Raw genomic sequence first — 16,618 nt, forward strand, 5'->3', positions numbered from 1 at the left:
GCCTAACAACAATGTATTTGTCGTTTGAATAGTGGAATTGGGATAATAGGAATTGGAAAATATTGAGTACTACATTGTTCATTTGCTTTCCTCTCGTACTACGATGAAATGCTTACTAGACAATAATTTGAAATGTGCAATAAGATGTTTTTGATTAACCACTTTAATTATATCCAAAATAGTTTGTTTGACCAACTGATAGGGAAATAAATAAAAATAAAGTAGGAGATGCATATTTGTCTAAATTGGTTCTTCTAGTCGAGTATACTTGAGGAAATAAAGGATGCAACGCAAGTAAATTATTTGAAGATATAAGTTTGTCCTTGTTGTTTTGTCTTGGTGCTATAAGTAATATTAGTTTGTCTATTATTGTATCATGTGTTATGAAAGCAGAAAAATAGAAGGATCCTTTGTTTTCACCTTGATTTCTAAGAACCAAACAAGCCAACGTGGATGGTGAATTTTGTTTTTTGGCTGCTCAATCCTACTTTCAAGCCTGTATTGTGATCCATTGATTTGTTTTATTATTGCAAAGTCCAAATGACGTTTACAACATTGATGACTTTATTATCATTTAGAGTAGCATATTATTGCAAGTTGACTTTGTTATCACGGGACTGACCAAAAACCAATTGGAAAAATTGATATCATTTCAATCTGATCTTTTTCTCTAAGAAACAAATCATAGCATGTAATCAATTCTAATAAGACCGCTGAAGATAATGAGATTCCAAATACATCAATAGGGCGTTGTTTTGTATAAGTATGCTTGTACATGAGTATTCACAAATGCAACTATGTTTCTAGTGACCTTATAATTTGAGACCTTCTCTTTATTGTTTTTTTTTTTTTTGGGTTAAGGTAGACGTTATTTGAGAATTCACCAAGGTCAGGCCAATTATTAGAAGAGAACTCTTAGTGTTCCTTTTATTGTTGGGTTTAGAGTTCAAATTTCACGTCTGATAATTGGGAGATAGGAAGGATGCAGAGATGGATGGAAGGATTTTTTATTTTTTTTTAAAAAGACAACCTTATCTGAGACCCTAAAACTTTGTATGTCCAATATTACATCCTCCTGCAAGTATTCTTTTAATAGAAAGGGGGAAAACATTTTTCTTGTACAAGTGGCTTAGTTATCAAATTTCCAAGAGTGCATGATGGCACCCACTGAAAATTTTCTCGTTTCTTGAAGCTAAAGGACCGTAAGAATCTACTTTAGGGCTTCATTTACATACAGAATCCGTTTCTAGGATAGGGTGAACGCCAGTCTCACTTTCAATTAGGAAAGCAACGTATAGAAAAGCAAAAGATGAGAAAAGATATGGAGGTTCACCAATTATTCTTTTGGAAATCAGGTAAAGGGAAGGAGGAAGCATCTTTCATCAATTCCTCCAAATCCCATTCCTTAACTCTCAGTTCTTCAGCTTCCCAGTAACTCCCAAATCCATCCGCATTTTCGACTTTGATGTAGTTGTTGTTCCCGTAGTAGTTAATCATGTTGCTCCTGTTATCCACTGTGTTACTGGTAGGGTTTCTATCGACAAAATTGGTGGTAGTGATTGCACTTCTTTCTACTTCTCCAGACTCTAAAGGTGGAAAGAAGATTGATCTTTGCCCTTCAAGATTGCCAGTACTGAATGCGGGATTATCATAAGCAGCCTGTCTTATGCATGACTGTGGATCGAAGTAAGAACCTGCACTGGTACCACCAGAAGTACTAAGGCTTTGCTCCAGCATGGGCAATGGATCAACCATGTTGGTGAGAGCCATAGAGTGCATGGAAGATGAGGCCGATGACGATAAATCGACAAACATCCCCATCATGCTTTGTTCTTGAATGGAGGATGAGTCGCTTGTATTTGGGGAGGATAAGTTCTTTAGCCTCTTCTTTATTGTTGAATTCCAAAAGTTCTTTATCTCATTATCAGTACGCCCAGGTAAGCGTGCTGCAATTTGGGACCACCTTCCAGACAATGTCAACAAGGAAATTAAGACTTAGAACAATGTTTAATTTGTAAATTATATAAATGTCATTTTTCTTTTCCTCATTTGCATGGTTTGCATGGGATCTTTATTGATTTCTCAGGAAGAGGTTGCATGTTCTTGATTGGGGCCCTAGGGTATCTTGAACTCCAAGGGCAGTTAAAGACATGTAACAGATTGCACAAAAAATGTCCTTTTCATTTTTAATCCTTAGCTAACATCACAATAATAATAAATCTGACTTTGGGCTCATTTGGGCTAATCAAGTTTAACTAAACCACTTTACCAGTACTATATATAAAATTCCGCAAACTTCACCATGAAACCACATGAAAACAAACAAAAAAAGAAATACATGCCACCTAACAGAATAAATTTTATATGGGATGATATAAACTGTCATGTGAGCAAGACGTGTTTCTCTACCATAGATTAAAGAACCAATTGACAAATCTTTTACTGGAAGAAGCTGACTAATTTGTTCAGCAGTGCTCTTGGGATATAATGGACCGAGGGTTGCTGTTAAGATAATTCTTTGTCTAAGTTCTTTCTCCACTCCTAATCCTATCTTTTATTATCTTGTCACGTGTCCTCCACAAACATCCAATTGAATTTTTTTCATAATTTCAATAACTACCAAGAGGATACTAATTAAAATGCAGTAGATAAAAAAGTAAATATACAGCAGAAAAAAATGTACAACAAATGTTTATATATTATTTTTTAAATTTGATGTATTTGTTTACCCTTTTAGCACTTATTAAAAAATTTAAAAAAATGTTTGAGTTAAGATGGGATTGTACGGAGGACAAATAACAAGACAGTAGAGAATAGAAAAACGAGTCAGATAGGAAAGTAAGATAGAAGATCCTTTGTGTTCTTTTCATTCTTGCTTTAGTTTAAAGGGAAAAGAATTTTCTATATCTTATTTTTGAATAATTTGCGAATACTTCTTTTTCTCTTTTCTTGTGATCGATGTGAAGCAAAGTGAATCCCTGGAAAAGAAAATTTTTTTTTTTTTTCAAAAAAAAGAAGGTATCATATGGTAAGTCCTGGCCAAGTTCATCAATCGACTAGTTATAATCTAATGAGAAATTGATCTAATCTTTCGGCAGCTTGCAATCTGTAAAATAGAGAGGTTGATTAATTTAGAATGGTTTTGAGTGTCAGAACAAAATAAACAATTAATTTGCCTTCATAGGGAATATGAACGCATAATTATTTGGCATGGTAAAAATTCTATTATGTAGCTATGAATTTGAGATGTCAGTTCATTAGTAGACATGAAATCTGATTCAAATGAACCATTGGTAACCAAAAAAAAACGCATTAGATACTTAACCTGCCTTTGTTACGTAAGGAATTGAATGGATACACAAACCCATGTGAATTACTCACAGCACGCACAATGGAATGAGTAATTTCAATATAAAAACATAATTATATTTCCAGATAAAAAAAAGAACTCTAACTATATTTTCAGTCTTAATAAACTTCTGTAACCCTAAAAAATAGAGGCGGTTAATTTCAAAATTTAGATTTCTGGACTTAAGGGCTTGTAAAAAATGTCATCTTTCTTCACCTTTTAGATGACATAATATTATATTATCATACAACTCACACGCGATGGAACCAGCTAAAATATAAGAAGGATATTGCATATGTGCAATCAAAAGATGAGATTATTATGCCCACATCTTTCAAAACTTTGATGATTAACAGCTTAATTATTTAGCAAGCAAACATAATAATGGTTTATTACCCTTCCTCTGTACTTGACCATGAAGTCTTGAAGTTTAAGAGTGTTCAAACTATGTTGCATGGTTTACCTTCTTTACTAATACAATGTGACAAGTGGAAGGTCGCTTTCATAAAGATAGCAGCAACAAATACTACTATCTACTCATCTTTCCATATCATGATGGGACCATGCTGCAACTAACCCCCTTGATCTGTAACCATTTCCTTAAAGAGAGTATTTTGTCAAAAGTTACTGAATGTCATTGCATTCTAGAATTTGTTTAGAGAATTGACTGAAAAGCATGAGATGTGGGTTTTTTTTTTAATATTATATGCAAACAGAAGCTGTGAAAATATATTAAAATGGTCATCATGTCATTTCCAATGATCTTATTTTTAATGGCATTTTCCCAAAAATAATTGTTGTAGGTACGAATGAATTTGAACTCTAATTTCTTTTTGAAATCCAAAGTAGAACTTCAAGGAGGGCACTCAAACTTCATCCCTACGAGTATTGCTTAGACTTGATTATACATATCCAATTGTGCCAGTATTTTCTGGTTTCCAGTCTCATTCTCTGTGCACTGTCCCTAATGTACCACAAGACTTCGGTCTTGTGGTCAGGGAGGCTTATTTGAGTCCTCCCGTGTAGCAATTCGGGAGTTCGAACTCCTGCTTATTGCATTAGTAAGGGAAGCCTGACTTCTTATTTTTCAAAAAATCCAGAAGGTATAGTAGTACAGTTGTCTGCTAAACCTCCCGGCCCCTCCCCTGTAGTGCAAGATTAGGATAGGTTATTGATGATAGTAACGTCTTATGGTAAATTGTGTTTAGTGTGGTCAAGAATATTGACATTATTATAGTGATTTTGAAAGTCGCATAGATTTAAACAAGCTCAAATAGTAAATCCCTCGAATGAAATCTTTAGTTTTAAGTGCATGAAACTTGGAATTTGAGGGGCGAGAAGTTTTAGGTAAACATTACAAAGTGTCCACGAATTAGCTGCCTCTGACTTTCGTACTTTCCCATGGCAAAGCAAAATGTGGGAAGAGTTTTCAGTTTTCACTACTGGAGCATAAATTCAACATGAAGGTAAAGTTATATGCCAGTTAATGTTCATCTACCAAGCAGACTTAGTGGACAAACAAATACACAAGAAAAACACACACAAAGAGAGAGAGAGAGAGAGAGAGAGAGAGAGACCTATTTCCGAGAAGAGCATGCAAGTGGATTATGAGCTCTTCTTCTTGGGGTGAAAATGCCCCTCTTTTAAGATCAGGCCTCAAGTAATTAATCCATCTGAGTCTGCAGCTTTTTCCACATCTTTGTAAACCAGCATTTCTTGCAACATCACTCCAACAACCTTGACCATTTGTCAGCATGTAATTCATTAGTTTGTCATCTTCTTCAGGTGACCACAACCCTTTTCTGAGCTTCACACTACTGTTGCTCATGTTATTCTTCTCAACGGAGGGCTCCGGCTTCCTCATTTCCCTGAGCCCTTTTACCCTACTGTCTTGGTGTAATCAAGTGATAATGTTATAGAGAGAAACTTCATTCTTGAAATAGAATGTGACGGGGAGAGAGAGAGAGAGAGAGAGAGAGAGAGAGAATGGAAATCATGATCATTATGATGTTGATGCTTGTGGCCTTCTTGGGGTTGCTTAGAAATTGAGAGTTGGTTGATGGGTCGAGTGAGAAAAACGGTTTGGAATGAGATGGGTGGTCGTCTTGTCTTTGACTCCATATCTTCTCTTTTTCTATGCATATTTCTTCAAACTTAAGCTAGGTTTTTGATACTACTTTTTGCAATTAATGGTTATTGTGCCATTGAAGGAAAAATAAAGAAGACAAAGCTGATTTAAGAGAGTGTTCGTTGAAGCAAGAGATTTTCGTTTCCACCGTGTACATATTATACATTTTCATCCTATCTTTCTCTCTTCATCCACACATGTATATGATGAAAAGTATTATAGTTACAGACTTACAGATATGTCCAGTTCACACTAATTCTAAATCACTATAAACTCATAGGATGCTTGATATTAATCAGATTCGGGCCTCTCAAATTGAGCTTTTGTTCAGTTTCACAGGTTATGTAACTCTTACAATATTTGGTAAAATTTGGTATAACTTTAGTGTAAATGTTAATTTTGTAAACTTATATATAATTAAGTTCACAATAGATCATAGTCTAGTTGATAAGATATTTCACTTGTAATCGATAAATCATCGGAAGTAACTAGGAACCGATATTGATTTTTTAAAAAAATTATACAATTAAGTTGATTTAAATTTACCATTACACCAAATTTGTAATAATTTATGTGAAAGTTACAAGAATTATATCAACGAGACCAAACTGGATAGAACTTAACTTGAGAGCCCCTGATCCATAATAATCCACTATGCCAAAATATCTAAAGTAATGATTTTCCAATTTTGTGGCCATTTTAGAAATTTGTTTTCAACTTCACAAATTTCTCGAAAACTAATTGAAAGCATCTGTTTAGTACATGTGTTACATTGGTTCTTAAATATAAAGATGAGATGAAATTAACCTATAAATATTGTTTGTACTATTGTATGGGAGCCGAATACCTATGCTTGCCTGTCTACGTGTCTAATGCGTCAATAATCCAAAGATAATGCGCATACAGTACTAGCTACAACAAGACATTCTAAATTAAACTTCAAATTAATGTATTTAGCAGAGAATTAATCAATTGTGGTTTAGTGGGGGTGGGTTGGGTGGTACGGAAGATGGAGTGTAAGCAAGAGGTTTCGGCTTTGAATCCTCCCACTTACACTAAAAAAAAAATCAATTGTGGTTTAGTCAATGCGTATAGGTGCTTGTATCTAATGATTGGAGAACTTGATTTTCGCAGACATAAAACCCTTGCAAACATCAGTTGAATTATCTTTTTCAGCTTTATTATCATTGTGGAGGAGAAACGAAAAAAAGAAAGAAAAAAAGGACTCTGATGCAGCAAGGCATCCTAGGAATGTTAAAATAGCAATTTAGAGCTTTGTTCTTTAAGGTTTAAATCGCCTAAGATAATGTACACATTAGTATTCCTTTTATGAATAATATCATTGATTCAGATAAATTAAGCACCTTTTGAATACATGCATGTGTTAGATAAATATTGAAGGAATTCAATTGTGGAATCCAACTGCTAAAAATCAACAATGTTAACCAAACAAATTTAGTGATTTCAAGCCATAACATGAAAATAATAGTGACACGCATGATCTAATGAGATTTGACTTAATTACCAAGGCCACGTGAAAGAAATAGAAAATCTTCATGTAGGTTATTTGGTTAGTAGTCAAGTAATAAAAGTAAACAATCTAGCCAAATTCCTGAAGCCATAAATTAGAAAATGTTAACCTGGGCGGCTCTAGTCCGGGTAAATGGAAATAATTAGAAAACTATTTTTTTTATAATAAGCATATTTCATTAACAAATTGTTGAGATTCATCTAGCACAATTTGATCAACATTATTGCCTTAATAGTAGGTTAAACATGCATTAGAAATTATAAATCTACAATTTAACAGATACAATAGATCCGAAAAATTATGAACATATCTGAAAATATAAGAAATTTCAAAGATGTTTTCTAATAGGTAGATTGTTGCAACTCCCCTTTGTGCATATTGCAATCGTCAAATTTATTAATTAACGGTTTTAAGTTCCAAAAGTGATAATGAGATCTGTTGAAATAGATTCAAGATCCAAAAAAAATTTAAGTTTGACAACCAAATCTGAAATAAATTTAGATCTAACAATAAAAAAAAATACAAAAATCTCCATAGGAATCCGTAGAAAAATAAAAAATTCTCATTAAAAATCCCAAGGAGACTAAAAACTCTCAATAAGAAGATTTAGAAGATACTTTAATGGAAAAAACAAAACAAAACAAAACGAGATTCTTAATTAACACACAAAAAAAATACCTGCAAAAAAATAATAAAATTATCACTTTCTCAATTAACAAATTTTGACATCGGCAATTTTTCTTTTATCTAATAGGGAACTTGAAAAAATATGTTCATTTGCTTTTAATCAATATTCGATCCTGTCTCCACTTGAACATAAGCAACTAATTGAGTCCATCCTCTAATTGACTCATGAGAGGTGCCTATATTCAAATCCTCCCTGTGACAGCCCCACCTTCCCCTAAGGCGAACCAGAGGGTTCGGCGGGCCGCCTGCCCAACTCTCGCCGGGACTCACTCACTTACTACAATCCTCAAATAGATTACAATATAAATCTCAAATATACATCAAATTCTCCAATAATTACATGTCATAAGCGAAGCGGAAACTAATTCCCAACTATACATAAAATGATTCCAAATCCAAACGGTACAAGATATATGCCATCCAACCACGTGAATAAGTACTACAAGCTTTCCTTCGCCACGAGCCCTGTGGAAGGGAATAAAACATTTTTGGGGTGAGTTAGAAGCTCAGCGAGTAACCAGTCAAATCAGTAATCAAATCAGTTTCATAATAGTTCATTTCAATGATGTCATGAATCAGTAATCAAATGTACGTTTATTGCTCTCGTGAACCAGTGAAATCATGGTACTTAGACGGCCAACGCTCAAGTTCATCAGTAAACAATAAACAGTGAAACAAGAATAGGGAGCCATTTGCTCCAGGTAAACAGTAAACCGTGGTGGAGACGTTGGTTCTAAACCCAAGACTTCCCAAGAACTCATTTAAGCCAAATCATGTCATGAACTCACATGCAAGCACACATGATATGCAATCGAGTAAATAATGCAAGAAACAATTCATAAGTAGTTTTGGAAACAGTTTGGGGTCACTCACCTCCACGGCTTAGGAACCATCCATCATATATCATTGCCTTGCCCAAATCCAAGCCCTTCAACTCAAACTCAAAGCAATCATACACTCTATAGGTTCGGATAGCATTTCCCCATAAATGCTTCATTTCCAACCTACAAGCAACACCAATTCATCTCGAATTAACCACATACACATCATAAACTATCAAATACACCTTTCAGCACAATATCCATAACTGAAGCTACACTTATCGGATTGAAACGAATCTTATGGCGTTTCGAAGACAAGACATAAGCCTACATTTATTATGAAGACTTCCAAAGCCAAATCATGCAATTTCATGGTCAAAAATGGGAAACGCCACGAAAACAGAAATCTGTGCGCGAAACAGGGTTCATGGACAGTCAAGGGTATTTCGGTCATTTCACAGTATACAGTATCCAGATAGAGCTGAAATTTTACAGCCAGCTAGTTAACACCATTTTATACAACTCTCATGTTTTAACCTAAGCCTGATTCGGCCTCTAACATGCTCAAATAAATCCGGTTATAACAGGGCAAATGTAAACCCTAAACCTGAAATTTCCGCACAAAACTGAAATTTTCCGCAAATAACCGCAATTAACGCACAAGAGAGCTATTTAACACCATTTAGAACCATCAATTCAAGGCTAACCATATCCATCATAGGAAAACAGAAAAATCCCAAAAAAAATAGAAATTTAACTAACTTCACTTTAATCCAAGAAATCTTCCATAAAATCACCTCTTAAGCCAACACAAGTCACTAATAAACCATTGTTAAGAACAAAGAATGGATTGCTAGACATGATACCTTGAAATCTCAAGAAAGGTGATGACTTAGAGTTCTTCTTCCCAAATTAGCTCCACAAACACCTTGGAATCTCCTTAGTAAACAACTTTTATGGAGTAATTTGCAATTCTATCGGTTAGAACTCAAGATTGGAGTAAGAAATTGGAGTGAAAGATGAAGATTTTTCTCTCTCTCTTGCTCTCAAAGTTTCTGCCATAAGAAGAAGAAAATGGCTTGATTTTTGGTCAAATTTTGGTTTTAGTAAAGTTGAAGTAAGATGGTCAAAAGTCCAACTTGAATCACAAAGTGACACTTGTCACATCTTTAATGCATAGCTATCCTTTTGTCTCTCCAACACCCATTCATATGGGTAACCTCTAATTATCTCTTAACACCTAGTATATTAATCCCGGTATACAAAACATAACCTAATTGGTCGAATTTATCGAACTTAACGCCACTAGCGGGTCCCACGTCCAATATACACTCTTTATTTCTCATGAACTAATTTATACTAGAAAAATGATTGGAAAACTATATTCATTTATAAAAGTCTCTGGAAAATTTTGATAATAAAATAAAGTAAGAAAAATGCATGCGGAAAAATAAATAAATAAATAAAGAAAATTTCCCTTTTCTTTTCTTTCGGGCGTCACACTCCCCCTGTAAGATTTTCTTTCTCACCATCACTAACAATTTGAAAGCAATCTTATCTTGTGGTATTCACATGTAATAAAAACTATTAGCCATTGAGTATACTGTTCAAGGAAATCAGATTCTTTCACATCATTGAAAAATATGTCACACCACCTAAAGAATAAAAATTTCCATCTCTAACTTTGAATTTTACTATAACACTTGTGACTCTCAAGTAGATCCAATACCCATAGACAAAAAACTTGTCTTCTTTGTTTTGAGTGCATTAACATACTCTATGATAGAGTAGTAACATGTGAAACGCAACCATAATCTAAAATCCCACCCTCACGGGATGTGGTATAACACCGTTAGAAAATTGTGAGACTATTTTCAGTGGATTGTATTTAAATTCGACATTGGACTCTGCCGTCTTTCATGACCTCTGAGCCACCTACCAATCTTTCCTTTCAACGCCTTTTTGCCATTTGTTTTTGGACAAATATATCCTTCTTTCTGCTTTGCCAATGAGTAAAACATGTACAACCATTTAATTGTTGAATTGGATATCCATTAATGTACTTGATCTCAATAGCTAGCCAAAATTCAACCTGGCTCGGCTATCAGTTGTTGGGATTCTATTGTAATTAAAATAAACGACTATTAAAAAATAATGTACACTACCATTTGGTTGAAAACAAGCCATAGCATGAAAAATGTGAGTGATAGACAATATTGACATGGTTGGATTTATTTACGAAAGCTACATCTGAGTAGGGATATATATGAGATTAATTAAATCGAACACCTATTGGTCAAATGTGTTTAATTATTTTAACAAATTTAAAATTGTATTCAAGTTTGACTTATTTACCTATTGAGCCGAGCTCAAACAAGTTTTGAGCTCCAGTAACTTGAACTTTTTATTATAAATTTCAATTTTATGTTAATCGAGCCATGCTTGAGTTGAATATAAAAGTTTACTGAACACAAAATTCTATTCAAATTTAATTTCATTAGTTCATAAACCTAGCTCAAACGACCTCTTATCGAGCCTAGATCAATTCGAGTGTCAAATAATATAGTTCATCTCTTAGCCCTGCATCTAGGGAGAGAAAAACATATTTTTTTTTCTTATCATGAGAGAAAAACCTCAAACAAGAACAAAATTTGAATCCCTAGTCTAATCCTTGATATCTTCTCTTACACACTAAGAACACTTTCACCTTATGTGCAAGTCTAAATGGTTCCTCTGGTGTTTTGCGTTGTTTGCGGTTAGTAAAATACCAATCCACATTACACCGTACATTAGTTGGTAACTTGTAAAGTAATAAATGGAAATAAGTTTGGTTTTTTTTTTTAATAATAAGTTTGGTTAACTCATAAACTCATACCATTAAGAAACAACTAGGCCCACTGAAAGCCAGTGGAATCAATTATTATATTAATTTACTTCCCCACACGAGAGGGGAAAACACCTAAAAGAAAAAGAGCTAATTTCCTAACTTCTTAAACTAAAAAGCGTATATAGTTAGCCTTCACATGATTGGAATTGTGATGCAATTGATGGTGGAATCCCTGAGACAACAAAATTTTGAGGATACAAAAGGGAGCCGTACAATAGCATACTTGTGTTAAGATGTCACAATCACCCTGCCCTAAATTTCAAATTTGGAAACTGTTCCAGCACAAAACTTTGAAGCTTAATTTTATATCACAACATATTGGACAATGCCACCTCTTGTAGAAACCTAAAAATTAAAAAGAACGGGACACCATTTCTAGAAAGACAAAGTATGCTTGCAGATGGAAAAGGAGGCTGACGGTCAAGCAATTGGACTTTAATCCATGTTACATAACCGTTTGACAAAAAAAAAAAATCCATGTTACATAAATTGCTGAAAGGGATAATTTCAGAAACCTCCCCTGAGATTTTTGAAAATTTCACTGAGCTCCCCTGAGGTTTTGAAAATTACATATACCTCCCTTGATTTGATAGTTTTAGTAACAAAACCTTAAAATAATATTGAATTGGTCAAATTTTTAAATGAATACCCAAAAATGCCCTTGTATAATGAGTTTTAATTTACTTCTTTATAGAATTATAAGATTATCTAATGTAATTATAAGGAAAAGGTGCCGAATTTTCATGTCCATATCTACTATTTGATTAAACAATTATAATAATAATTTTATCACTATGATAGGATACTTTTGATGGTATTTTAGTATGGATCTAGATTTATAAGATAGAAAATAAAATGTTGAAATAATTGATTCAGAGTTTATAAATTTTTTGAGTAGTGGAATTATCATAATTTAGTAGTGATTTTGGACAATTTTTTGATTTATTGTTAATTTTAATGCCAAAAATTAGAAAACAAAGATTAGCAAAAAACATCGGATTACGTATAAAGTTAATTCATCAAAAAAATCATTAGTTCGACAATTAGTTACAATAGAAACTATAGATAATAGTGGTAATTTTACAATTTTATTGGCAAAAAATTAAAATAAAAAGGAGTATGAAGGAAAAATAATGAAAAATAATTTTAAGGTCATTCTAAGTATAAGCATACCAAACAAGGGAATTTCATTAATAATATTTAAGGGTAGTATTATCATTTTAAATGAAAAGGGAGGTATGTGTAATTTTTCAAACCTCAGGGAGCTCAGTGAAATTGTTAGAAACCTCAGGGGAGGTTTCTGAAATTATCCCTTGCTGAAATGACATGCGAATAATAGGTTTTTTGGTTGTATCAACATCATTTGGTAATCTAGATGTCCTAGTCAGTCGAGGACGAATTTGTCATCTATGATTGAACAGTCTCAAATTGATGAAGTTGAAAGCAATCAAATAAATTCAAAACATTTTTTCAAGTGGATTGTTGTTTAAACTTGTGGACTACCATGGCAATGGTAATGGGGCCCGAACACTTTGCTTAAATGTGATATAAACAATTATGCACTTGCTATGAATAAAAAGGCATGCAGAGAGAACCAACATAGAAACGTGATGAATTGTAGTTTAAGTAAGCCTTAGCCTTAAACCTTTGCATGTCTACTTAGATTCCTATTTAAGCGTCTGACAAAAAAGAAGAATAAGGAAAACAAGAGGTTACAATGAAGTTGAGATGGTGTGGCATAGTTTGGACAATTGGGTCTTTGAAACCGGGTATCCAAGTTTTGGCCTATATACATATATGTGTGTGTATATACACACAAGTTTGACAGTTGTATGGATGCAGGGAAGTGAGATGGAAGAATATGTGTGACACCGACTCTTACATTGACAAGGTTTTGTGTTTCTTTAGGTATTTATTGACGTTTGCTGAGAACACCAGAACATTATCGATGTAGAATCTGGCAATATGCCTTGGCTTATGACACTTATAGCAAACGGTATTGGGTAAGGTCAGCTTAGTGTTATGAGATGGTTAAGATGTAATAGGAAGAGGCAGTTGCATCTTGGGTTTGTAAGAAGTTTTCTTCCGGTACGGAGATGAAGTGATTTTCTCGTATTTGTAAGTAGAATGATTAGGTAAGGCTTTATGTTTCTTTTTGGCTCTGATACTAGGCGGATTAGGGACTTGTTAAAAAAGACAGGAAAATAATATAGATATGGGAAGATGGTCGCAGTAATTGATGCTAGTTTTGCAAGGATGCCTTTAATTTTTCTTTTGATTGGAGTTGAGATAATATATGCTTGAGTTGTTGCATATATTCTTCCTTGTCAGTAATTGATGCTCATTTTGTAGCTGTCATAGATTCTTGTTGCAGAAATTGGATTATTCGGAAATCTCCTGGTTTGATAACTTTTGGGTTCTTCTGGAATCAAGATCGGATATTCGGTAGTTGGATGAAATCTGTATTGAAAGCTGAACATTTGTTTATCCTCTCGTATAAACACTAGACATAGCTGAGCTTGATCAAGGAACTCGAAGTTCGATTAAAAGACCAATGCCGCATAGAAGATCCAGAAATATAATTGTTTAATAGAGGGTTTTTTTTAAAAAAAATTTAATAGAGGCTTTTAGTAATATATAATTGTTTGGTTGTTCAAAGAGTTGATAGCCTTGTTTGATATTTAGAGAAAGGATTTGTAGGTTGTGTCCATGTATGTTCCACCAGGTGACGAATCAAGATGGATAGTTATTTTTCCTTTCTTAAAATAGAACAAAAGAGAAAGTTGGTTTATCTCATTTTGGAATGAGAATGTGCGGAATAAGGCTGTCCTATAGTCCTACTAGATGTACCCTGGAGGATTGAAAGGGACTATAAATGGTTTAAGACTGCTGAGACTTGTCCCCCCGTCCGAAGGTTAAAGGACCTTTAGGATTTGGGTATAGGAATGGGTAACTATTTCTGTGGTAGTATCTTCTTCTTTTTTTTTTCTTTTTTTTTCTGTGGTAGTATCATTTTTGTCCTTTACTTCTTTTTTATACGGTTTGAAGGGGTCGCATAATGGGAGTTGGTCAGAATCAATTTAAAGTATTCAAAGTTTTGGTTAAGGTTTGCGATATCAAATTGTGGTTTGGAGGGAGAGCAGCTCTAACAAATGTGATTTGGGTCATCCTGCCATATATTTGGTTCAGTTTGCAAAAGGGTTATATAAGAGTTTGCTTTAAAGTGGTTATTAGGTAGTATTTGTATAAGTAGGTCTTTGATATTTGGGCTTTAACTGATCAATAGATTAAGTAGCAATAGTTGGAGTTCAAATGGCAATTGTTTTCTAGCAATTTGCATAAGAGGTATCCTACGATTACAGCCCATTGTTTAATGTCTAGAACAAGAGGAATTTTTATTTCTTCTTCAACAATGTTAGCCCATGTTTGGGATGAGAGGATTGATAAAGGTTGGGCTGAGTCTGTCGGTTCGAAAGGGTTTGGATTAGTTGGGATGCTTCTATGATGGGTTGTTTTCCAGCTTTTTTGGATGATTGGGAAGAGTTTGAAGAACTAGTTGAGCTAGATTTGATAATTGTTTGTTGGTGGAATCTGAACCTGTGGGCTTTTCCGCTTGTTGGTTTTTCTTCTGTGGCATGTTATTTCCCTTACAAAAATTCATGGATTAGATAATCTAGAAAAGAGTGGGAGGCTTCCTTAATATATTCAATGTCAAAATTGAAAATAGATAAAATTATTTGCAATCTAGCAAAAATCTATTTATATGCAAGGTTTTCAACATCTTTTTGTAAAACATATTTGCCAGACTAGCAGTCTACTCTAATCAAAAAAATATTATTAGTAAATCAGTTTGAAATTTTGAAACACACAAAACAATTGCTAAAATCTCTTTTTTAACGGTAGAATAATTCTGCTGAGAATTATTCCAATGTTTAGATGTATAAGCAATTGTATGTTCTTTATTTTTATTTATTTTTTAAGGACACCACCATAGCCAATATCCGAGGCATCAATTTCAACTATCCTGGGTGCTATCAACATCTATTTATATGCAAGGTTTTCAACATCTTGTTGTAAAACATATTTGGCAGACTAGCAGTCTACTCTAATCAAAAAAATATTATTAGTAAATCAGTTTGAAATTTTGAAACACACAAAACAATTGCTAAAATCTCCTTTTTAACAGTAGAATAATTCTGCTGAGAATTATTCCAATGTTTAGATGTATAAGCAATTGTATGTTCTTTATTTTAATTTATTTTTTAAGGACACCACCATAGCCAATATCTGAGGCATCAACTTCAACTATCCTGGGTGCTATCAAATCAGGAAGAGCAAGGCAAAAGATGGATTTGACTTCGAATTTGATATTCCTAATGGCTTTAGTATGGATATCTGTCATGCCTCTAGCTCGTACATGCCACTCACGCGACATCCGTCGTATCCCCAAGTTCAGCTCAAGAATATAAGGCAACATTAATTAGACTAAAACTTAGAAAGCATTAAATAGTAGAACTAAATACACTGCAGTACAAATCTCAAAGGGAAGGTAATCTACGAGTATCTAATAAGTTTCGTACATTTATTTTCTTGATGAGACAACAAAAAAGAAATTAAATAAAATTAACAGTCAAAAGTAGCTAGACTGCTAATTTCTATCTACTCAAAACTAATAAAAATTATCCTCAAGGTCATCAACGTAAACCAACTCATACTCTTCAGAATTTGCAAAAGTGGTAAAAATTGGGTTGAGTGACAAAATCACTTAATATGTAGCTCATACATATATATATACACACACATATCAAATTACTTACACACCATTCACATGCATAATTATTGAAAATAATGTTATTGGTAGAATAGTCAATAATAATGGGTGGCACAGTAATTTGTAAACATTTTATTCATATTCATACATGAAAGCCATAGAATCATAAATCAGTTCATATTATCTCATAACAAGTACATGCAATGATCGGTTTCTGAGTACTCAATTTAGAGATTAAACCCCTTTTAGGTGGAAGACTAATCGATTTCATAACTATTGATTTGTCTCATTACATATATAGGTCAATCGACCAGACTCTATACCGAACTACCACGACTTTGTCAATCGGCTAGACTCTATACCAGGCTACCATGACCATTAGGCAGGACTCTAGCTCCTACCATCTATTCCATGACTGTTTTGAACTTTACTTGACATAAATTC

General features: G+C 33.7%; 1 protein-coding gene across 1 annotated transcript; it reads right to left on the reverse strand.

Moving 5' to 3' along the window:
* Positions 1–1,069: 1,069 nt before the first annotated feature.
* On the reverse strand, positions 1,070–5,213 carry LOC113783475 (transcription factor MYB83). The gene is made up of 2 exons (XM_027329626.1): positions 4,927–5,213; positions 1,070–1,963 (listed from the first exon to the last, which is right to left on the reverse strand). The coding sequence occupies exons 1-2, from the start codon at positions 5,211–5,213 to the stop codon at positions 1,330–1,332; spliced, it is 921 nt and encodes a 306-aa protein (XP_027185427.1). The 3' UTR covers positions 1,070–1,329.
* Between the last annotated feature and the right edge of the window lie 11,405 nt (positions 5,214–16,618).

Source organism: Coffea eugenioides, chromosome 1 (assembly GCF_003713205.1).
Source record: "Coffea eugenioides isolate CCC68of chromosome 1, Ceug_1.0, whole genome shotgun sequence".
NCBI classification, from domain to species: Eukaryota; Viridiplantae; Streptophyta; class Magnoliopsida; order Gentianales; family Rubiaceae; genus Coffea; species Coffea eugenioides.

Coding starts and splice junctions, on each gene's coding strand:
- LOC113783475 (XM_027329626.1), bottom strand. CDS start 5,213: ATGAGGAAGCCGGAGCCCTCCGTTGAGAAGAATAACATGAGCAACAGT. Junction 1,964..4,926: donor CATGCTCTTCTCGGAAATAG/GTCTCTCTCTCT, acceptor ATTGTCTGGAAG/GTGGTCCCAAATTGCAGCAC.